General features: G+C 41.3%; 1 protein-coding gene across 5 annotated transcripts in view; it reads right to left on the bottom strand.

The window, feature by feature from the left end:
• Positions 1 to 758: 758 nt before the first annotated feature.
• The window catches only part of LOC119732650 (sodium leak channel non-selective protein-like), a 57,799-nt gene continuing 35,721 nt past the window's right edge, over positions 759 to 22,836 (bottom strand). For 2 of the 5 annotated variants that reach the window (XM_038206272.1, XM_038206275.1), the window contains exons 19-40: positions 22,633 to 22,773; positions 21,836 to 21,958; positions 20,535 to 20,588; positions 20,198 to 20,369; positions 19,227 to 19,367; positions 17,631 to 17,843; positions 16,726 to 16,826; positions 15,682 to 15,802; positions 14,913 to 15,011; positions 13,934 to 14,027; positions 13,009 to 13,115; positions 12,186 to 12,392; positions 9,750 to 9,818; positions 8,495 to 8,643; positions 7,814 to 7,907; positions 6,930 to 7,062; positions 6,092 to 6,207; positions 5,283 to 5,440; positions 4,529 to 4,697; positions 3,736 to 3,918; positions 2,919 to 3,054; positions 760 to 1,809 (exon numbers count right to left, since the gene is read on the bottom strand). In XM_038206272.1, the coding sequence (XP_038062200.1) occupies positions 1,658 to 1,809; positions 2,919 to 3,054; positions 3,736 to 3,918; positions 4,529 to 4,697; positions 5,283 to 5,440; positions 6,092 to 6,207; positions 6,930 to 7,062; positions 7,814 to 7,907; positions 8,495 to 8,643; positions 9,750 to 9,818; positions 12,186 to 12,392; positions 13,009 to 13,115; positions 13,934 to 14,027; positions 14,913 to 15,011; positions 15,682 to 15,802; positions 16,726 to 16,826; positions 17,631 to 17,843; positions 19,227 to 19,367; positions 20,198 to 20,369; positions 20,535 to 20,588; positions 21,836 to 21,958; positions 22,633 to 22,773 (2,932 nt within the window). In that variant the 3' untranslated portion in view covers positions 760 to 1,657. Of the gene's footprint in view, positions 1,810 to 2,080; positions 2,131 to 2,918; positions 3,055 to 3,735; positions 3,919 to 4,528; positions 4,698 to 5,282; positions 5,441 to 6,091; positions 6,208 to 6,929; positions 7,063 to 7,813; positions 7,908 to 8,494; positions 8,644 to 9,749; positions 9,819 to 12,185; positions 12,393 to 13,008; positions 13,116 to 13,933; positions 14,028 to 14,912; positions 15,012 to 15,681; positions 15,803 to 16,725; positions 16,827 to 17,630; positions 17,844 to 19,226; positions 19,368 to 20,197; positions 20,370 to 20,534; positions 20,589 to 21,835; positions 21,959 to 22,632; positions 22,774 to 22,836 lie in introns of those variants that run through there. The other 3 variants (XM_038206273.1, XM_038206276.1, XM_038206277.1) reach the window with 3 other exon arrangements.

The following is a 22,836-nucleotide window of genomic DNA, read 5'->3' as shown; positions in this document are numbered from 1 at the left end:
TTAGTTCCTTTCTTTTTTGTGTACAGTTCAATAATACAACTTGCCAGACAAGGTACACATATATACACTATCCTCCAATACTGACAAATAAATAAATAAATAAATATAAGTACATTTCCAAATATGTAGAGAACATAACTTACCGCCTACTATTTTCCATGCAAACATATAATTTTGATATTGTTATTCAATAAATAAATAAATAAATAGATTTAAGAAGTACTGACAAATACTGTCACAATAAATATAACATGCTTGTAAACAGAGTTGTCAAATTTATACTAAACATGTAGGAATTACTGTTTAATACAATTTAAAAAAAACTATGGCAAAATTGGACATACACATGTTCGTGTACTGCGGTCTGCCACATGTACATGCACAGTCGGGGACCTCGAGTACAGAAAAAGATCAGACCAACTTAACTCACTCTTTAGCCAACAAAATTCTCCACAATTTTTATGGGGCAAAGATAAGGTCCTCAGTATTTCACCAGCCAAAATTGAGGTCTCAATTCAATTTTTAAAAGAGACCTTTCTTTAACATTTTGCACCTGAGAGTGAAGCCAGGTGATTTCAATTTGAAGCTAAAAACTAGACTGGTGCACGTCCAACTTTTTGCAACGTTTGACCCTTCAGTAGTCTGGTGGCATGACCATAAAGAATGTGTAGAAATAGAGACTACGTACCAGATGTTTCTTTTGACACAGTTGACTGATGCAGTACTAAAGGGGTGTTGGACTGGTTGTTTCATGTGCCAGTCTATTTTCAAGTATTGCATGTTTTCAATACCTAAAGTTTTAGGACTCTCATACACAGTACTGAGAGTCCAACATTTTCGGACTAGTACATGTACTGCCACACATGACCCAGCTTACATCTGGTACCAAAAAGTCAGTGCTGCCATTGTAGTAGGCAAAGGTCATACAGCGCATCTCAAAATACATAGTATAGGTAAGCCTTCAAAGCTGTGATGGATGCCAAAAACTTTGAGAAAAACGCGGAGCCAACACCCAGAGGTGGGTCGGTACGATTATGACAACCATAAACGGCACATTTGATAAAGCATTCACGGTTATTTTACACAACAATAAGCCGCGTCTAGTTTACAATGCACAACCTGTGTAACCGCCAATCTACAGTAAAGCGGCAAGTTTGCAACATTTGAAACCAATTTACCTCTGACTTTCGCAAATAAATAAACTTATACAAGCATAAACATGGTAATTCTTCCACGGTGTCTATCAAAACAACTTTCTTTTTTGTGTGTGTACAGTTCAATAAATACAATTTCACACAAGTCAATTCCTGTATCTTTACAACAAAATCGCAAACAACCAAGAAAAGTGTCTTCAACAAGCAAATACCAATCTTAGAAAAACTTGATCATTAATTACAAGAAACTGGGCGAACCAGTACAGTGCGTCCCTCCCACTGCATGGGCTCTCAAAAATAGTCGCAAAGCACCCTCTACGTTCATGCACAGAGTCCAAACTCTACTTGTCTTTTTTTAGAATGTTTTTCAGTCCCAACAGCATCATTACAAACTAGGTTGACATACAGAGTCATCAATTCAGTGACATAATCACAGAAATGCGTACAGGCACAACTAGAAACAATCTTTACATAAAAAAAACTTTCCTTTTTTTGAGATTTACTCAATCTTCTTCCGATCCGCTGTCGTATCGGAGCTGCTCCTTCCACCAATCTTGGACGTCTTTTGTGGCGGAGGAGACCATGGAGGATTTGACCGTCTTAGGGAAGAGTGGGACTGGGCTGGGGGTGCTGCTCGGGGTGCTTGGAGTAGAACCTATGGAATAGAACCACAGACATCAAAATGTCAAACTTAAGTACTAAACAAAGAACCCATAGTGGCACTGAGCTAGGGGTGTTACATGGGGTGCTTGAAGTAGAACCTATGGAATAGAACCGTAGACATCAAAATGTGGAACTTAGGTACTAAGCAAAGAACCTATAGTGGCACTGAGCCAGGGGTGTTGCATGGGATGCTTGGAGTAGAACCTATGGAATATAACACCACAGACATCAAAATGTGGAACTTAAGTACTAAACAAAATGTCCATAGTGGCACTGAGCTAGGGGGTGTTGCATGGGGTGCTTGGAGTAGAACCTATGGAATAGAACCACAGACATTAAAACATGGAACTTAAGTACTAAAATAGAACCCAAATTCACAGTGTAACAGTAAGGGGTGCTGGAAGTAGAACCTATGGAATACAAACACAAACATCACACTGCTGAACTAAAGTACTAAAAAAGAACCCATAGTGGCACTGAGATAGGGGTGCTACATGGAGTGCCTAGAGTAGAACCTATGGAATAGACCCACAGACATTAAACCGTGGAACTTAAGTACTAAAATAGAACCCATATCCACATTCTAACAGCAAGGGGTGCTGGAAGTAGAACCTATGGAATAGACCCACAGACATTAAAACGTGGAACTTAAGTACAAAAACAAAACCTATATCCACAGTCTAACAGTAAGGGGTGCTGGAAGTAGAACCTACGGAATAGAACAACATCACACTACTGAACTTAAGTACTAAAAAAGAACCCATGGTGGAACTGGGCTAGGGTTGCTGCACAGAGTACTTTGAATATGGAATAGAATCACAAACATCAAAATTTGGAACTTAAGTACTAAAATAGAACCCATAACTACAGTCTAACAGAGAGTGGTACTGAGCTATGGGGCTGCACGAGATGCTTGATGTAGAACCTATACAACAAAACCACAGACATAAAAATGTGGAACCTAGGTACTAAAGAAGAACCCATATCCACAGTTTCACAGAAACTGGTGCCGGGTGCTACACAGAGTGCTTGGAATTGAAACCTACGGACCATATGTACATAAATAGGTGGATTTTAAGTACAAAATTATCAATGTCTCACCTGGTTGAAGTCTACGTCCCTGTCGCCTGACCCTAAGGCCCGCCCCCTGATCATCACTGTCTGGTTTGTTAGCTCCGCCCTCAGAGAGGGTGGGGACGAGTAACTTGTGACTTGGTGAACTCTGGGGTGGGTGGTCCTGGGTCAAGCAAAAGAAAAGAAAATCAGTTGTTGCAAATTAAAAAAAACACTAAGTACAATCTAATCAATCCAAGTCTAACCCCCCCATCAGCTTTTCTTCAGGTACCTTGTTAAATGCAACAAAACCCATTACATCTGAATGAGAACCATGGTTAATGCAACAAAATGCAACAGTGGAATCTGTTTGAACAGCCCTGGCATAACCAGCAGTAACCATGCTTATGCAACAAGATGCAACAACGCATGGAAACTCATATTGACTGCTAAATGCATCAGCATTCAACAAACTTTTTACCACTGTTTCATTCTGTTGCATTTAGCATGGTTAGGGCAACTTTTTGTTTGACCTGGTCTGTGTTGGTTGGTCTCTCTGCTAAATGCAACAAAATGCAAAAGCTGATTGTGTTGCAACTGCTCTGGCATTATGAGAAGTTACTATGCTAAATGCAACAAGTATGCAACAAGTATGCAACAAATGTTTACCACTTCTGCATTATGTTGCTTTCCGTTGCATTTAGCTGTTGGTCTCCCTGCTAAATGCAACAAAATGCAACAGTTGATTATGTTGCAACATCTCTGGCACCATGAACAGTAGCCATGCTAAATGCAACAAGATGGAAATGTTACTACTGTTGCATTATGTTGCATTTAGCACGGTTAGGGCTAGTTGTTATCTGACCTGGTCTCTGTTGGTCTCCGGCGAAGGTTTCAACTTCTCATTGCCTTCTTTGTCCTCAGGTTTCACGTCGTCCTTAGCAGCTGTCTCAATGAATGCTGGGACATCCAGGATTTTATGCGTCTCCCTCTCATTGGTCAAGGAACCCAGTAGGAAGTTGGGAATCTGAATATGCGATTTCTCTTTCTGTCAAAAGATTTTAAAGAAAATTTAGGAAAACTTTTAAGAAATATCAAGCTTTAAAAGGACTTGGTAACAATAAGAAACAATATAAACTCTTCTTTTGTCCAGGAAAAAGCAAAACGAGTTTTGGTTTTCTTAGTTTTTAAATTCTTGGCAGTCACACAAAATAAGTCACACGCTATATGACTATGAATATAACAAAATATTTCTCGAAGCAAACTCGAATGCTCGAGCCTGATTGGTTGATCCATGGCAACAGTGTGTTCCGTATACCACATGGGTCATTCTATAAATATGGGGTCCACTTTTTTCCTGTCCCTGTTACATCTGACATCTATGATTGTATAATTCTTAATGCAGTCGTCCTCCAAGAATGATTATGAATAGCAAACTACATACCCAACAAATAAAAAATCTTTGAAGTCATTCTTAATTATACGTGAATGGTATTAATTACTCAGTACCAAAGTAACAGGGACAGGAAAAATTGTCACACTTCGAACTCTTAACTTTGTAGAATGACTCGTATATGGGACAAAGATGCACAACATTATTTGGTATTCCAGGAGCACAAGTGGGAAAACCTATCTAAAGCCAATATTAAGAAACTTACGATATGCGTTGTACATACCGCCCTCATTCGTTTCAAGACTTTCTCCAACCACGTACGGATGGTTTCCTTGGCAACTTCCTCCTCGATGTTATACTCCAACTCCTCTCGTGCCAAGAGTTCATCGAGTTGAAGGCTCTTACGGATATCCACAGACCGATAAGACAACATACTGTCCACAAAACACAATTAGAAAATACACACTAAATAACAACAAAAACTGAAATTATGACAAACTTGTCTCCAATTTTACTCTTTTCTACAGACTATCATGAACATTTGTTTGATTGCTAATACAAAAGTTGTGTTTTGCCATCTTTGACCCTAACCCTGCCAGACGCAACACGGTGCATCCGGTGTAAAAGTCGGTGTGACCTTGCTGCATTGAGCCATCAACACCAGTGCATAAACGGCCAATTCTGAAACAATGAGAGCTAGTCACATTGAACAATGCCACAGTTATATACTGAGGCAGTTGGTGACCACAGACTCTGAGGCAGTTTGGCCTTGAGACTTTTGACCTGATGGATCTTGCTGCACTGGGCAGGCTTGTCATTTAGACAAGTGTTGCATGTTGCTGCATTTGGCAGGTTTCTAATCAAAACAACCTAGAGGGGTAGGGTTAATCTACAAGAAACTCGTAACTTTATCAAATTTGGCCGATTCTTTCATTCTGATTGATGCGTATGTATCTTTGATCTTGAGCGCAGATGTGCACTCAATTGTTTAACTGATCTATCTTGCTTCATCGTCTCACCTGAGCACGTCGTGAAACGTGACGTCTTGACCGTTTCTCATCTTCTCAATCTCGCAGCACATGTGCTTATACAACAGACGATCCTTATCCATGTCAACTTCAAGACGGCCGCGGAGCAAGCGCAAGACAAACTTGACTCTACTCACTGGGATCACTCCCTCCAGAGAGAACAAAAAAAAGCATCATAGTCAGAAGTAATTTGGCCGCCATTTTGGGAGGCCTGAACCAAACGTAAACAAATGACGCACCGTGCAGCGCTATAGTCAGAAGTATTTTGGACGCCATATTGGGAGGCCTAAACTGTACGTAAAGAAATGACGCACCATGCAGCACTATAGTCAAAAGTATTTTGGACGCCATATTGGGAGGCCTAAACCCTATACATAAACAAATGACACACCATGCAGCACTATAGTCAGAAGTAATTCGGATGCCATTTTGGGAGGCCTAAACGTAAGTAAACAAATGAAACACCATGTAGCATCATTGTCAGAAGTACTTGGTCGCCATTTTGGGAGGCCTAAACCGTAGGTAAACAAATGACGCACCATGCAGCACTATAGTCAAAGGTAATTTGGATGCCATATTGGGAGGCCTAAAGCGCATGTAACCAAATGACGCACCATGCAGCACTATAGTCAAAATTAATTTGGACGCCATTTTGGGAGGCCTAAACCGTACGTAAACAAATGATGCACCATACAGACTGCATAGTAAAATGTAATTTGGACGCCATCTTGGGAGGCCTTAAACATACGTAATTATACATCAAATCTTGATACAGGTGTCATGCGGTTGGAGATGCTTACTTTTCTGCCGACGTCGACGGTATTCCACGTTATCTGGAAGTTCTTGATGTCTGCGTAGCTAAGCAACGCATCCTCTTCGTTGGAGTAGAAGAGCGAGAAGTTCTCCATGATGATACCTGCGACATCAATCAAAGACAACAAGGCAGTCAGATCAAATATCGGAGCCTCATTGTCTAAATTCAACAATTTCTTTTTACTCCTGACAAATTTTACCTACTTTTTCATATTTTTGGCATTTGCAACGCTCTGAAACTAAAGGTGTTTTGTTTCGGGTAGCTTTTGCAAATGAAGAGATCTACCCTGTGACTGGTTCCCAGCCCTGTGTTATCTATTCTGATAAGGGACGGGAACCAGTCTACCCTTTATTATTGTTAGGCTGCAATTAATTCAAAATTTGTTAAGTATTTTTGCCGAAAGTTCGATTTTCAGAAAAGGCAAAATTTTCCAGTCTACTTCTGATATACAGCCAAACGCAACAAATACTGATTCACAAGAGTCTTGTCAACAGTGTTTGTACGATATTTCTTGCCGAAACCTCATATGTTTCAATACTCTGGGTGTGCACTGGAGCGTAAATTGTACAACAATAGGCCGTGCACAACGGCCAATTCAAGATCAATACACGGTCCGCCTCCACAGACTTTGTGTGTGTGTACAAAAGGCACGAGGGATTAGCGTGTTTAGACCTAACCGAGATGCAAGTCGAAGCAATCTTGACGTCTTAACCCATCAGCAATGCCTGTGTTTCAAAACGGCCAGTGCGTGTCATCACGGCCTCTGACGTGATCTGGTTAAGGCACAGTGCATCACTGAGGCTGAGTGGAGAAGTACAACTTACCAACGAGTAGATTCAAGAAGATGTACGCAATGATGACATAGAAGGAGCCAAAGTACAGAAGTGACGCAGTGACATTCCCACAATCTGTCTGCCAATAATTGGGACCGATTCTGCTGCAATATGGCGGGCTGATCTATTGAAACAATATCATTAATGGATAAATCAAAAGTCATTTCTGTAATTGTAAATGTTATCAATAATCACCAATTTGGTGTGTTATTTAGAAGTCTTGCTTTTGCATAAACGTAGTGTCAAACAAGGTAAGTATAGAAATATGAACTATCCAACTGAGCTATCCAGCCCTATGTTGGCGGTTCCCCATTTTGTCAATGTCTTTGTCCAAGGGGCGCTAGTCAGAAGCCATAAACCTGTATATGCCATGCAGCCAGGGGTCACGCCCAAAGTCACGATGCTAACAACATTAGCAATGTTGCAAACCTGGGAAATAGCAAACGGGGATCACTCAGAGAGGATACCGATTTTTATTACAATTTTGGTGTTCAACAACGAAATTGACTCTTGATTCTTGACAGCATTATCGTAAAGTCTTGAGACTTACTTTCAAGACTCTTTAGTTTATTATAAGCAATGAATTAAAATCAAGTCAAATTAAGTCAAATTAAGTCAAATCAAATCAAATCACGTCAAATCACGTCACGTGTCACATCTCGTCATATCACGTCACGTCTCGTCATATCACGTCACGTCACGTCACGTCACGTCACGTCACGTCACGTCACGTCAAGTCAAGTCAAATCAAATCACATCAAATCAAATCAAATCAAATCACATCAAATCAATTCAAATCACATCAAATCATGTCAAATCACATCAAATCAAGTCAAATCATATCAAATCAAATCAAATGAAATCAGACTGCTTACCATGCAGTCATGCATGATTTTGTTCCAGTCCTCTCCAGTGACAATGCGGAACAGCACGGCGATGGCGTTGGGTACGTGCTCAAAGTTAGCATGTCTATGGAACGAAAACATTATCCAAAACATGACATCACTTATAATAATAACATAATAACAACTTAAATGTATATGGGCTACGTGCGCCAACAAAGAGGGTGCCCTTTTACCTAGCAACAACGTCCCATGGGCGGGACATTTAGCTGGTTGATGCGCACCCTTCCTTGTGTGTTTCACGCATACACCAGGGGATTTGTACTATGTAAACGCAGTGGTACAGTCGCGCGTCGCGGCAATATTGCAGTCAGTCAAGATGGCGTCGGTCGGTCACCCCCAACTGTACTTTCTTTGCCGGTGAGGGGGTACTTGTGAATGGAGCAGATAGGATCAGTTGCATATAAGTAACCTTGGTGCGGAATATTATCAGAGAGCTTACTTGGATTAAATATCGTAGAGGACCAATATTTTTTAGACCAATATACATTTGCCTGATTATCACACGGAATCGTCAGTTTTCAAAGTACAGTTGCGTGATCGTTTATATTCTACTACTTAGGATCTTTCCAACTATCATTGTTTCAGGAGAAATGCTGTTTAGAGCCCCAAAGTGTTCTTTTGGGACTGCAGTGTCCATTCAATTCCACTCACCTGTTCAGCATTTCGCCGTACTTGACTTTTCCAAAGAGCACCACGCCCGTGAAGGCGTAGAACGTGATGAGAATGAACAGGCCAACGATGATGAAGAAACTCTTGACCATACTCACAACGATCGTCATCATCAACATCTTCAGTGTCGGCTACAAGACAAAAATACAATAAAAAACATGTAATTTAATAATACAAAAAAAAAAAGTGTATTAATAAAGCACACATATTGTGTGGAGCGCAGTGGTTCAATGGTTGAGGTGTTTGACTCATGCGCCGTGGTAATTGGGTTTGAATGCTGATGGGGAACACGGTGCTAATGTTCTTGGGCAAGAAACTTTACTACAACTCTCCACCTAGTAGTATAAATGGGTACATGTGAGGGTAGAGACCAGATTGTGCTGATCTAAGCTGCTGCAGAAAAAAAATGGTCTCATTGCCTGATGGCCTGATGAATAGGAGTAATAACTGTAAAGGTCTTTGACCTTTGGTATAAAATGCTAAATATGCACCCACAATATGATTACTACCCTTGCTCACTGCGCCCATAAAACTTTCCAAAGACAATCACAGATCCCTGGGGAGTATACAGCTCGATGCTGCCATTTCGGTGCAAAGCAGCTAAAATCAATCACAATAACCATCTCTGGCCTAGCAGGTACCCATTTATTCCTGGGTGGGGAGAAGCACCATAACCCCAGGAAGGGCACACACACCATAACCCCAGGCTGGACTGGAACCACAACCTGCAGAATTACCCGCAGATTTTGAATTTGATGATCAAGATCATGAGGCCAACACAATACACATTTATGTACTGTGATGTAGTTCCCAAGAGACTTTATAAAAAAATTGCTTCTTTTTTGGCAATTTTCCTCCTGGCTGCAGAACACAGACTTGCCTTCATTGAACTAAGATAGACTTCGTGACAATGTGATAGACTTCGTGCATAAGTACCCCCTCTATGGTTACAAAGAGAAAGTTGGGGAGACCACTGGGAGGTACCTTGAACGCATTGCTGACGGCGCCAGACCCTCACGTGAAGACGCTACGCATTTGTGCACTTTCAGAATAACATGAGTCATGTGTACTTCTCGCAATATACGAGGGAACCTGTGCACGCACGCAGTGTGTCTCCCACACCGGAGCACTTGCGAGTGATAACGAAGCACCACCTATCATTCATGCATGGACCTCAACAGAGAATTTTTAAGTTGAAAAAAAGTCAAAGGAACCTCATTTTTCATGTAATACTCACATGTTTGCCGGTAATTGTGAAGAATCGGAAGAGGATCACCGCAGAGCCCAAGGCGTAACTGAACTGACTCTGAAATCAAAAGATTAAACAAACATGAAAATTACTCAAGCAGCGTCAAAACTATCTCAATTGAATGGCCACTTATTTGGATGAAACATACCTACAATACAGTACCAAAACAAACGTATGAACACGGACGCCAGTGGGTTTTTGCTCCATGATCAAAATGTTTGACTTGATCGAAAAACACCACAAATACTCAAATTGCAATACAAACATGTTATGTATGTCGACAATGAATGTACAATACATACACTTGTGTATCACGCTAGCATGATAATCGTCTTGGGAAAGTGCATACACAATGATCCGAGACTCGCACACCAGTACACTCAGCTTTGAAACTATCGTTTGTCGTACAATGTGAATGCAGTGAGTCTATGCGGAAAACTTAGGTTTGATCAAGCATAATCGGTACGAGTCTAGCATGCTGACAACACGTGGTGCAAAACCAATCGTAATAGCCAAACAAAAATCCGTGTCCAAAATCTGGGTCGCGCCGCAGTTACACATGTACATGTACGTATGTACAGTACACTTCATGATCAATATCCGGACTTTTCTTTATTAATTTAATTTATAAAATCGACTTTGCCAGGGAAAGATCGTCAGAAAAATCGGAATTTTGGAAATAAAGTTGAAAAAAGTCAGATCCAATTAAAATCGAAATAGTTTCATCTAGATGTCTTTGGATGTTGGTCAAAACTAAACCAATGCATGAATATAAAAGAAAAGCCGGCCTCAGTTCGACCTGCGATTTGCTTGCGCCGCGACGGAACCGTCAGCATCAAGCAGAAAAATAATGCTCAGGTCAAAAAGCCGAGAAAATGTGTGATTATCATGGAACAAACAGCATCTCGACACAGAACAATCACAACCATGCTCATGTCACCCACGAACTGAACAACTGGCAACTGAAATGTTCCCGACGGTCGTAACTCAGGCGCAGCTTGATCCTGAAAAGTCAGTCGCCGACTGTTCAGTGTCATCGCAAGGTCAACCTGAGGGCGGCTTAAGACACAAAACTACTCACTACAAAACACCGACACCAGGGTTCATTACTCATGCAGATACAAGACGGCTCTGAACACAGGGCAGCATGCGAGACACAATGTATTCATCTAACTCAAGTAATCACAAGTAGAGGGTGGGAACAATGGGTATGTGGATAGGTTGGGTGCTGGGCATGCTTTGCTGGGGAGGACAAGGAAAAAATACCATGAGAAGTCATGCAGCTTTGACAAGAATCACAATAAAGGGGGCCACTTTTTGTCGTGAAACCACGAAAGAAGAATTTCAACACATGAATGGACATGCAGCCTTTTGCTAAAGATAATTTGAGTTGATTATTCACACTGCTTTTTGACATTATCTTCAAATTTCCATCAAAAAGTGGATGGTAACTTTTTCCGTCCATTTTTGATAGAAATTTGAGGACGATTTTAAAAATTAAAAAAAGGAAGAAAGAAATTCCATTCTCAGGAGGTTGAGTGATTAGATGGGACTCATCGTCCACATCTCATCACTCAACCTCCTGAGGACGGGCAGAGCACACTGTCCGAAACCTCGAGTTCTACACTCAACCAACAGGTTCTTTTTAGAACCAAGAAGAGATTTCTTTCCACATGGTGTTACCCGCAATCTTTCTAATTTGTCTCATCCACCATGCAAAGCTTCAAGTCAACAACAGTGGAATGCCGCTATCCACTCCGTTCACAAGTACCCCCTCACCGGCAAAGAAAGCACAATTGGAGGTGACCGACCGACGCCATCTTGCCTGACTGCAATTTTGCCGCGACGCGCGGCCGTACCACTGCGTGTACATAGTGCAAATCCCCTGGTGTACGTGCATCACACACAAGGAACGGTGCGCGTCAACCAGCTAAATGTCCCGCCCATGGGACGTCGTTGTTAAGTAAAAGGGCGCCCTCTTTCGTTGGCCCACGGAGTCCAAAACGAACATCGTGGGATCCACAGAAAGTGTTTGTAATAACAATCATTCGGTATAGCGATTTCTGGCATTTCTCACATCCCGTGGCTGCACGAGGAGTCATCACGAAACTTTAGCAACGGGTGGTTTTCCCTTCTATTCCTTTGGGAGATAATTATCGCTCTTCAACATTCAAACATGATGTAACTATGGGTCGTTTGACGTTCGGAAATAAGTGGGCAAAAATAGTGTTTAATACACGTAAAACCGGTAGATTTTTTGTTAATCTGTTGACTTTTGTCAACAACAATGTTTGGTACATTCTGTACCAAAAGGATGATGTTCGGTATAGCCGAATGTTCGGTATAGCGGTGATCGGTATAGCGGCATTCCGCTGTATTTCCATATTGTCTTGCATCATGAATTCAACCCGTTACCACGGTTACCTCGTTCCAGATGTGTACGGCGACCCAGACGACCCCCATCACAGTCACGCAGAGGTCGTAGCGATTCCGTCGACTGTGCCAGTAGCCGATGGGACTCAGGGAGATGCATTTCAAGATGACTTCCAGGACGAACATGTTCGTCAAGACTACGGAGACACTCGCCAAGGCCTTGGATGCCTGGGAGGCTTCTTGGGTGGGGTCTACCCACTGCGATTAAGAAAGGTTAATCCAAACAAAATATGAATATTCTCAGTTATCAAGTACTGTACAAATGGACAATTTTAAGGAATTATGAACCTTGACACCGTGCATCCTCCAAAACCAGCCACACATTTTTGCCATAATATAGCCTCAATCCTGCAAAATCATCCATTTTGCAAAGAGGATTTGGAGGATTTGACAAGGTTAGGGATAATTGATTAATTTAGTATTGCTATGCTCCTTTCCTTCTTTATTTCGTACTCTTTATTTATTTGTGTATTTCATGTTCCTTATTCACTTTCTCATTAATTATATTTGTTCATCGACTTATTTGATCATTTTTAGCAATATAGAAATAAATGTATGTATGGATGTCTAAATGAATCTATGGAAATATAGTTTATTTCTGATGACTTTCAACAAGTCAGCTGTTATTTTTAACTGAAAAATCAAATGCAGTCTTAGGAACATTGGCACTGGTACCCGTGAAATTCCAAGCATACCTCACACTTGCTACGTTCAAGCTTTTGCACGCACGCGTGACATGTGCTCTGAATTTGCTAGAGAAAATCCACATCGAGTCTTGGACTTTTTTCCATCAGGCAAAGTTCATATTACTCACTCGGTAAGACAGGAGAAAGAAGTTGATGAGGACCAAGCAGGCGATGAAACGCTTGAAGAACTTGTGTTGCGTGATGTCGTACATACGAGCCCGGAATAAAGAATGATCTGAACAGTGCAAACAAAGCAAACAACAGTACTTCTTTAATGGCAATAGTTTTTTACTTTTACCTCGAAATATAGATTTTTTTTCAATTCTGGCTTTTCACAATGCAGTGCACCACCAAGAGTTTGCCACAGAGAGTCCATTTTTTTTCTCAAGTTTGCAGTCGACAAAACACGGCCCATTTGAACGAGTATCAGTAGACAAACTTGAGCTAATTTGTTAAGGATTGGGGTTATCGTTCTGCTGCCTGACAAAAAACACCATACTGATAAAAAGAAAAGGGCAAACAGATACTCCAGTCATACGCTTACGAAACTACTGACCCGTCAAACTAACAACTTAAAATAGCCCGCGCTGTGAATTTGTCGACCATCTCCCACAATGCACTGGGAAAAATGAACTCTTCACGGCAAACTCTTGGTGGCGCACTGTGTTGTGAAATACCCAAATTGCTATTTTCCTAGAAAATAAGGAAAGAATGTTGCAACCTGACGCCGCTTTTTTCTTCATATATCATCTCAATGAAGGTCAGTCATTGCAAAAATGATAAGACATGAATCTGGGACTGAGAAACATTTCCAAAATTTGTCTTGACTCTCCATAGACTTTGTACACAACTGCTGAAGTAGCGTCAGGTTGTAACATTCTTTCCGAAAAATAAAAGTTTTTCACTTTTGAATTAGACATCTAACAAAAAATTCACTGACGTGAAAATTCACCGACCGGAAGGTCGTGTGGTACTTTGATGTCTTAGATTCAGAACCTATACCATAATTGATATCAAAACACCAATGTACTGATTTGAATGTGTTTTGCATACCTGGTCTTGGGGGCAAGTGAAGTGGCTGAGCTAGGGACAATCTTCCTTTCAAATCCTGCCATCTGCGCTGGTCAATGGTTAACAATGACGTACCCTGGTAACACAAAGAAATACACGAGTGAGGAATATGTAAATATAGTGTGACCATGTTTCTTTAGTTGAATTAAGTTTAATTCCATTTATTCTATTAGCACCTGTACTACATAGTACGTGTATTACGTCAGGAACACTTGGCCAAATATGTGCCCAATTTCCCGATGCCAACCTTTTGGAATTTAGGACTTAATTTCATGACACTGAAATTGTTTACGAAGTTCAAAAGCAAATGTTATTAGGTAAAAGTACCAGTATATAACAGAATGAATTTGAAGTTTTTCAACAAAGAGGTTTGGTAAAACTGCTTGAGGAAAGTCGGATGAAACGTCGAAGTGCGCCATGTTAGGGAACACCACTATATTCCCCATTGAGTTCATGATACCGAGGCAAAGCTGAGGGAAAATAGAATGCTCCATACATCACCGAGGGAGGCTAGTTTTACTACACCACAAGATAAAGCAGTCAATATTTGTTTTATAACACCTCTCCCACAGATTCTGCTTGATTTTAAGCGATAATGGATTAATTTAATCTAAATAAGTGTATTTCAGTTTGCACTTGCACTTTTGCAAACTACCCCTTCACAAAATGTTTGAACCCAGCTTCAGCGCTAGCGCTTGGGAACAATACGTGCAATGAGCACACCCGTATATGCATTTGCACACAATACTGTTTTTTTATGTTTAGTACTCTGGTTGCCATGAGTATAGTATTTTAGTTGCTATATGTATAGTACTTTGGTTGTAATGGGTATAGTACTTTTGGCCCTGCACAGCAAGATGGTAAAAATAGCGAATGCCGCGTGACTCGCTCTCGGCCAATCAAGATACAGAATCTGTGGGTGAGGTGTTATAAAAGTAAATATATGCCAGTAGATTGATACCTTGCTCTCGAAGTAGTTAGTGATGACCACTCCAACAAACAGTGTCAGTCCGATCATACAACCGATGAAGACGAAGATGTGAATATAGACGGCATGCCACTGTATTAAACAATAAAGACAAAAATATTTTCATGTTACCAGATGAAATATTGTGGTAGAGTGTACTTAGTGTGTCAGGCTCGATGGTCTTTGGTTTGTATTTAGCCAGTATCGTCTGGATGTCGGTTTAAATTAGTAGTCTTTCGATTCGAGTCCAGCAAGTGACCTCGCGATTTGTGTCTGGAATTGACGGTCTTCAGGCTTGAATCTAGCCAGTGGTTAAATGACGTGCATATTTGTCTGAACTGTTTCCCTACCCTGATGAGTAAATTGGTATTTGTGATGGTGGATTTGCCTCTGGTGTAAAATAATAAGGATGAAACTATGAGCTCCACAATGGAAGTTGTTTTAAATTTTTGTGTGGGTATGTATCCGCATTATAGTGTACCTTGAACAACAGAGGACAATAGCGCCCACGATTTGATGGAGGTCCACAGTTTAAAATCGTGTATTAAACCAATGAGGGTTCAACCAAAACAGTACAAACAATAACTCTCTTTCATAGACAGCATGTACATGCAGTATGCAAAATATTCTTAACACGTGCCTATGTTGCTCCAAATTTCTTCAAAATACGGCACAGCCGATAACGCGTCACGAAAATTTGACACCCAAAATGCTGATGGCAGTCTGTAGACAGTGACGTCATTTGAGAGAGATCTATACTCACCAAGGTGCATTTCTCAATGATGATGTCTCGGACTTCCAACCACCCCTCCAGAGACAAGACCTCAAACAGAGCCAGCATGGCATTAGCCAGATTGTCAAAGTCAAAGTTACGAGGGTTAGCCCTACAGAGGGACACAAGGGGGGATCAAATATTGATTGAAAAATCAAACAGAAGGAAACGAAAACAATTTTAGTGAGAATATACCAAAAACAAAGACTGCAATTGTACCTAGGGGGTGTGCAAAATCGTACTAAAATTGAAGGATTCTGGACTGTTAGGGCAGCTTTACTCCATTTGCCTCATCAAATAAACACCTCCAAAAAAGAAAGTCCACACTCATTGGAGGCAACATAATTTTGAATCTGATCGTCTTATGAGGACGTCACATCTTTTGGGAAATTTTTTAAGCTATATTTTGATACCCTATTTGTTACCAAAGACTGTGAATTATCCAAGATTGACAACGGTTTATGAACAACGGTGCAGTTTGAAAAGTTGCTATTTAAGAGATACGCAAGGAGAAATTTCTCAGCGTGCAAACATAAATGGCCGTAATTGTCCCCATATATACTGCACACTGCCCGTACAAAACGGAGGTTATTCAATTTCGTGTGCTCTCATACATGCAAGCACCGTGTTAACAATATTCCTGGCCATTCGTTTCAGGCAGTGTAATGTTGTCATGCAGAAATTTCCACTCCACTTGCGTACTCTTTAAATTTGCAACTTTTTAAACTGCATAATTTTTCATAAACTGTTGTCAATGTTGGACGATTAACAGTCTTTGGTAGCAAACAGGGTATCAAAATGTAGCTAACAAAATTCCCCACAGGTGTATATAAATAACGTCCTCATAAGACGATCAGATTCAAAATTATAATGCCTCCACAATATAAACCAGTCTAAATCACAAGTGACAGTCAGTCAGTGAGACAGGCATCCAGTCTACTTTGTATCTGAAGAAGTGAGGCTCCCCCAAAAAATATTTGGATGCGTTTCTTATAAACCACAGAAATGAAATGAAAATGAGTCGGGTGGGCTTACCAGACCCTGGGAACAAGGAAGCCGGGCTGGGGCTCGTCGGGCCTGACTTTGCGAAACTTCACCACGGAAACGTTCTGGATAAAACTCCCAACGCACAGCTCCTGTTGCCCGGAATTAAAATACGAAACAATAAGGACATCCATACAGAGCTGTCGTGACTCGAGTCAATGACTCGACTCAAGTCACAATTTTTGGCGACTCGACTCGACTCCTAACAGGTATTAACTGACTCAAGGTGACTCACTGCTAGAAAAAGATTCGACTCGACTCCAGTCCCTCGTCAGAAGACTCGACTTGACTCGAGTCAAAGGCTATAATACCACTTGAGTCCCAAAACAAAGTTATGTTCGCCTGATTCCTGTTACCGTCACGTTGTGACTGTTTATCGCATACAAATAAACCCCATATGAGAGACTCCCACCTGGTGGTTTTATAATGTAGCGCAAAGACTTTTAACGCATATCCGAATTCTTGGTTTCATCATCGGCTTCGGGCGATTTCTTAAGCCCTTTATGGAACTCCGGCTAAATTTTTCCTGCAATTTGGTTTGGGCACCCGTCCCCATAAATCATCGTCGCCTCCCCCCCCCCCCCTGTTGGCCACCCCATTGGAAATTTGGTAGTCCTGTGACCATGGGTTTAACAGAAATTGGGTGCCCCCTCCCCCGCTGTAACATCTAGCCCCCCCCCCTATATTGAGAACCCTGGCTACGCCCCTGCTCACCACCCAGGAGTATAAATGGGTACCCGCATTACCTGGGGAGTAACCTGCGATGGACTGACATCCCATTCAGGGGGGGGGGGGATAGAAATATTCTCAGTCTTTTCATGCCACTGAACAAATTCCACGAACTTCACCTAGAAGAATTTTGAAATTATTCTCCGGAAGTTATGACGCTACTTTACCCTCGTTTCGATTAACGGGTCGTTACACTTCGCAAGGTGGTTGGCGAAGATCTGAACACCGTAGCTCGCGAAGATGAACATGAGAGCAAGAAGCAGGATGGATACCAGCATCATCTCTTTGATGCCTCTCAGCACCTCAAAGACCATCTTACGAAGATGGGGAACCAGTGTAAAAATGCGTAGAGGCCGGAAACAACGAAGTATCATTAGGATCTATGCAAAGGAAACACAAATAGTCTTGAGTTAAAGGTACATATGTTCATTAGCTATTTGCGTATTTGTTTTCATTTGAAGCAACAAAATTGATCTTAACCCAACTATCTAGGCCCTTTTGATAGGAACATCCTCAATCCTCCAAAATCCTCCAAAACTTTGCACTTTGAAGTGAAGGATACCCAGTGCCTCAATCAGGCCAAAAACCAATAGTTCTGCTTCTGGTTTCAGACCTACCCTTTTCTGACAGCCCCTACCCTAAAAAAATTTTATTGAAAAAATGAGGAAAAAACACCCAAAACCATCAATTTCTACCTTTTACCCTTGGTTACACGCATATGCTTCCTTATGGTTGTACACAAACAAAAAATGGCAAAAAAATTCCCTACCTACCCTATTTTCAAATACCATGAAATCGGAAGCAGAAATATTTTATTTTTGACCTCATTAAAAATCGTCAGGCAGTCCTGCTAAAAAAAAATGCATTCATCCTCAATTCTCCAAAATCATCCTCCTTTTCAAACAGCTTTCATCCTCAATCCTCCAAGATCCACATGTCTTTCAAACACCATTCATCCTCACTCCTCCAAAATCCTCATGTTTCTAAAACACCTTTCATCCGCAAATCTCCAAAATCCTCCCGACCACCATGAGGATTTTGGAGGATTGAGGTGAGTTACGGTTAATCTGAAGGCAGGTACATATCAACTAATTCGTTGGAGTTTCAGCTGTGTGGATACTTTACCTTTTGAGAAAACAGCGAAAATGTAAGCACAAAACAGAGAAAACGTATGAACAACTGGATTTTGTCACTAACGCACATAAACAAAAATGTGCCAGCAGGCGCAGTTTCTTAAACCACCTTCAATGACTCTTTTCTTCCGAATGATATTTCAGGCGGAATAATTTCACAGGGTATTTGGAACCAGTCCTATCTTCACGATGAGCGAGGATTTTCTTGTTAATATGGTACGTCTCCGCGTATTTAGGTGGCACGGGTGGCTAGTGCGTTAAGCGCTTGCCTCTCACCACTCTTGCCCAGGTTCGATTCCCGGCTCGGACCATATGTGAGTAGAGTTGTGCGTTGATTCTCTCCTGTGCCATGAGGGTTTTTCTCCAGGCTCTCCGGTTTTCCTCCCTCCGCAAAAATCAAACACTTTCGATCTCTGACTGTGCTCCGTGGTCATACATGAGTCGTATGGCGGCTGCCTAAGGCGCCTTTACATGCCTTCGGCTTGACTACGTTTTAGCAGCGTCCTTCGCAATAGTCAGCTGCGAGTAAGGATGATTAGCCCCCCAAATTATGACTATTATTACTACTGTTTGTGCATGGAAACCATGCAAAAAACGTTCAAACGAAGATACATGGGGCAGGTTACTTACGTATGCCAGTGACCTAGGGGGGATGTCTTTGGGCAGCCAGCACAGGAAGACCAGGCTAACAAAGTAGATGAAGACATCCAAAACGCCGCCGACATCTCGAATCAAAGCCTTCGGGGTGAAGAACAATCCGTCCGCCAAAACCTAACAACAGAACAAAAAAGCACCGACAAATTATTCACTGATAGAAAGTTGAGCCACTCTGGATTAACCCTCCTAGTCTGCTGCACTTCACAACCCTTCAAGTTTTGCAAAACCACTTTTGCCCATAGAGTTAGCGCTCACACTTCAAATTCCTTTGAGGTAATCTTCTGTGGAGTATGGATAACACCTCAAATCCCTGCACAATTCTTGTGTGTGGTTGAGCTCAGGGCAAGCAGGCAGATTCGGTCACGCTTCACTGCTCTCCACAGTGCAGTGCAGTCTTGAGATGTCAGAACTGTTGCAGCCATCCAAAATAGAGTTGGCATAGTCTAGTCTAGACAGAATTAGGGCCCTCATGGCATGAGTACAGCTTTCCTGGTCAATGAAGTGACGGATTGTTGAGATGTGGCGTAAATTGAAATTTATTGACTGACAGAGGGATGTAACATAAGAGGACAGTTGCTCCTTAATTATCATAACAGTGGTTAGTGGCCCCAAAACTATCATGATAGTGGTAACAGCGAGAGGCCCCTGAACTAGCACAAGAATACCTATTTTAGACAGGTAATACCATTATTATATTACACTGTAATACATTGTTTATATCCTCAATGAATGCATAAAACCATGAAGTGCTGGGGCAGTTTAGGGCAGTATAAGGAGTAACAGGCAGGGCGTTTTGGGGCAGTACAGGCCCTAATAGGTTAATTGCTTTATACTGTACAAAATATACAACAATGCCAAAACAACTCTGATGTTTTTCACAGTAGAACATTTTTAAAATGCCGGTGACAACTATTTTTTCCTTCTTTTTTTTCTCTGAAACTGACCTTGAGCATCATCTCCAAGCTCATGAAGATCACAAAGACGTACTCGGCCACCTGGAGAGCAGGCGTTTCCATGATGCTGGCGCTCGCATCCTCAAACATCATGGAGATACAGGCGGCCACGGTGAAGACAATGGAGAACCATGTCAGGTACGTTACCATGGCCAGAAAATCACTGTCGATGAAATAATAATAATGCGTAATTATAAAGCGCACATTTCCAGCAAACTCCACCAATCCCTCCCTACACCTTTGATGTTTTGACCAACCACATCTGTGATTAATGTCGGACATGTGTGCAAAATTGTCGCAACAACTTGAATTTTAACACGCTACTTACTGAAATCCTTGGTATCGACGCTTGATGGCCATTCCAGATTCATCAGTTAAAGTCCTGGAGAAAAAAAGCCATGCGAGTTTTTTTTTATAGAAAATACTTAATTAAAGACGCAGGGGTGAACTAGACTTGACTTATGCACTGTATCTGGCATGTGGCTATTCGGGCGATTCACAATGCAGTGCGCCACCAAGAGTTTGCCATGGAGAGTCCATTTTTCAAGTTCACGGTCGACAAAACACGGCCCATTTGAATGAGTGTCAGTAGACAATTTGAGTTATTTTGATATAGGAATGGGCATAGCATTCTGCCGCCTTACAAAAAACACCATATTGATAAAAACCAAAGAAAGGGGTAAACAGATCAAAGCCAATCAAACGCTTACGAAAATACTGACCGGAAAAACGAACAATTTCAAATGTCACGCACTGCGAATTTGTCGACCATCTCCCACAATGCGCTGGGAAAAATGAACTCTCCATGGCAAACTCTTGGTGGCGCACTGCATTGTGAATCACATTAATTCCAACGTTATGTAATGTCCATGACAGAGCTTTTAAGAGCTCAGTGAATAAACCTGAAATGTCTTTTTCAAATCTTATATATCCATCATCTAGTAATGGTCAAGGAGATTACAGACTAGGAGTTTGGGATCATTTCTCTGAATCATTAATCAGATATCATTGTTAATTGGCTCTGTCACGGACATGACACTTCCTTTCATAACACTGGGATTGCCAATATAGAACATTGCTGTAATGAACACGACAGGGTCCAAGAAAGATTGTGCATGTATGGTATAGTGGTCATTAGGTATAGGAATTTTTGACTGTCGGCATGGCGTCCGTATACAAGTAGTTTCTCTTACATTCAATGGAAAATATCGCAAGAATGTCTTTCATTAACCACTTCGAGCAGGAATAATTTTGCCGAAAATTTCAATTTTTGCAAACTGCAAAATTTTCCAGCCAACTACTGATGCACAGCCAAACGCCACAAATACTGATTCGCAAGAGTAATTTCAACAGTATTTGTACAATATTTCTTGCCGAAACCTCATATTTGCTTCAATACTCCTGGGTGTGCACTGGAGCGTAAATTGTACAACAATAGGCCGTACACAATGGCCAATTCAAGATCAACACACGGTCCACCTCCACAGACTTCACGGACTTAATGTATGTACAAATTAGAGTGTTTTGACGTCATCCGGAGGCGAGTAGAGGCAATTTGACATCATAACCCATACCAGCCAGTGCGTGTTATCATGTCCTCCAACAACTGCCGTACAGATCGTGACTTACGCATTGTATCTGGCATAGACTATGGCACTGCAGATCTTGCGAACGCGACTCTCTCTACCGACAGCGAAGAGGGGCGTGTCAAAGTACGGATGATTCTCGCGCAGTTCTTCCTCCTTGGCAGTCCTACACAGGGTCAAAGGTCAAACATCTTACGTTGAAAAGCTTACTTTGGCAAATTTTGGGAATTCAACACAATGATGGTCCCAAAATTTATTCCATTTGTTATAGACCAACTGAGATTTTCAGTTACTTGAAGTAGCTCAAGACAGAATAACTGAATATTATTATAAATTTGAAATGTTGATGGTTATTCTAAATACCCCTGTTACACTTTGGGATTACTCCAGCATTTTATGGGTATTTTAGGACTAAATTTTGAAATGATTGAAAACAATAATTTAAAGATCATTTACCCTTCATGCATTGTTTTGGTCTGAAACAGCAAAACTGCTAAAAAGCTTAAGTCAGGTGCATTACAAGTAACCTGTTGAAGTTTTTAGCTCAATGGATACTATACATTGTGAGAAAACGGGAAAAAACAGATGCACAGTTTTTTGGGTTTCATTACTGGATTCTGTTGCTTATGCACATGGGCACACTTTTATAAAACAACGTTTAGTGACTGTTTCCTTTCAATCAAAACCATTTCTGGCAGAACAAATCTCACAGGGTATTTGGTACCAGCCCTATCTTCACTTTGAGCAAGGTTTTCCTCATTAAATCGGTAGGTACTTTTTAGAGGTAATTACGAGTGTTCCTACGTGCCTTTAAGTAAGTCAAAGACAATACCAACTTGCCTCTTTTGTACAGCTTGCTGTTTGCGTTCCTGTATGACCTTGATGTTGAACGACACGTTGCGATTGGTAATAGTGTCTCCATTCTCTTTGATGGACTCCATGGGCTTGTGACCTCTGAGTGACCCCCGCAGCGCCCTCAATCTGCGCGAGTCACACAAGAACTGAATCAAAACTCCCGCAACGACAAAACCCACCACTGATTAC

The sequence above is a fragment of the Patiria miniata genome, unplaced genomic scaffold (genome assembly GCF_015706575.1).
Source record: "Patiria miniata isolate m_02_andy unplaced genomic scaffold, ASM1570657v1 HiC_scaffold_24, whole genome shotgun sequence".
NCBI classification, from domain to species: Eukaryota; Metazoa; Echinodermata; class Asteroidea; order Valvatida; family Asterinidae; genus Patiria; species Patiria miniata.
This window is presented reverse-complemented; position numbering and strand designations above follow the sequence as displayed.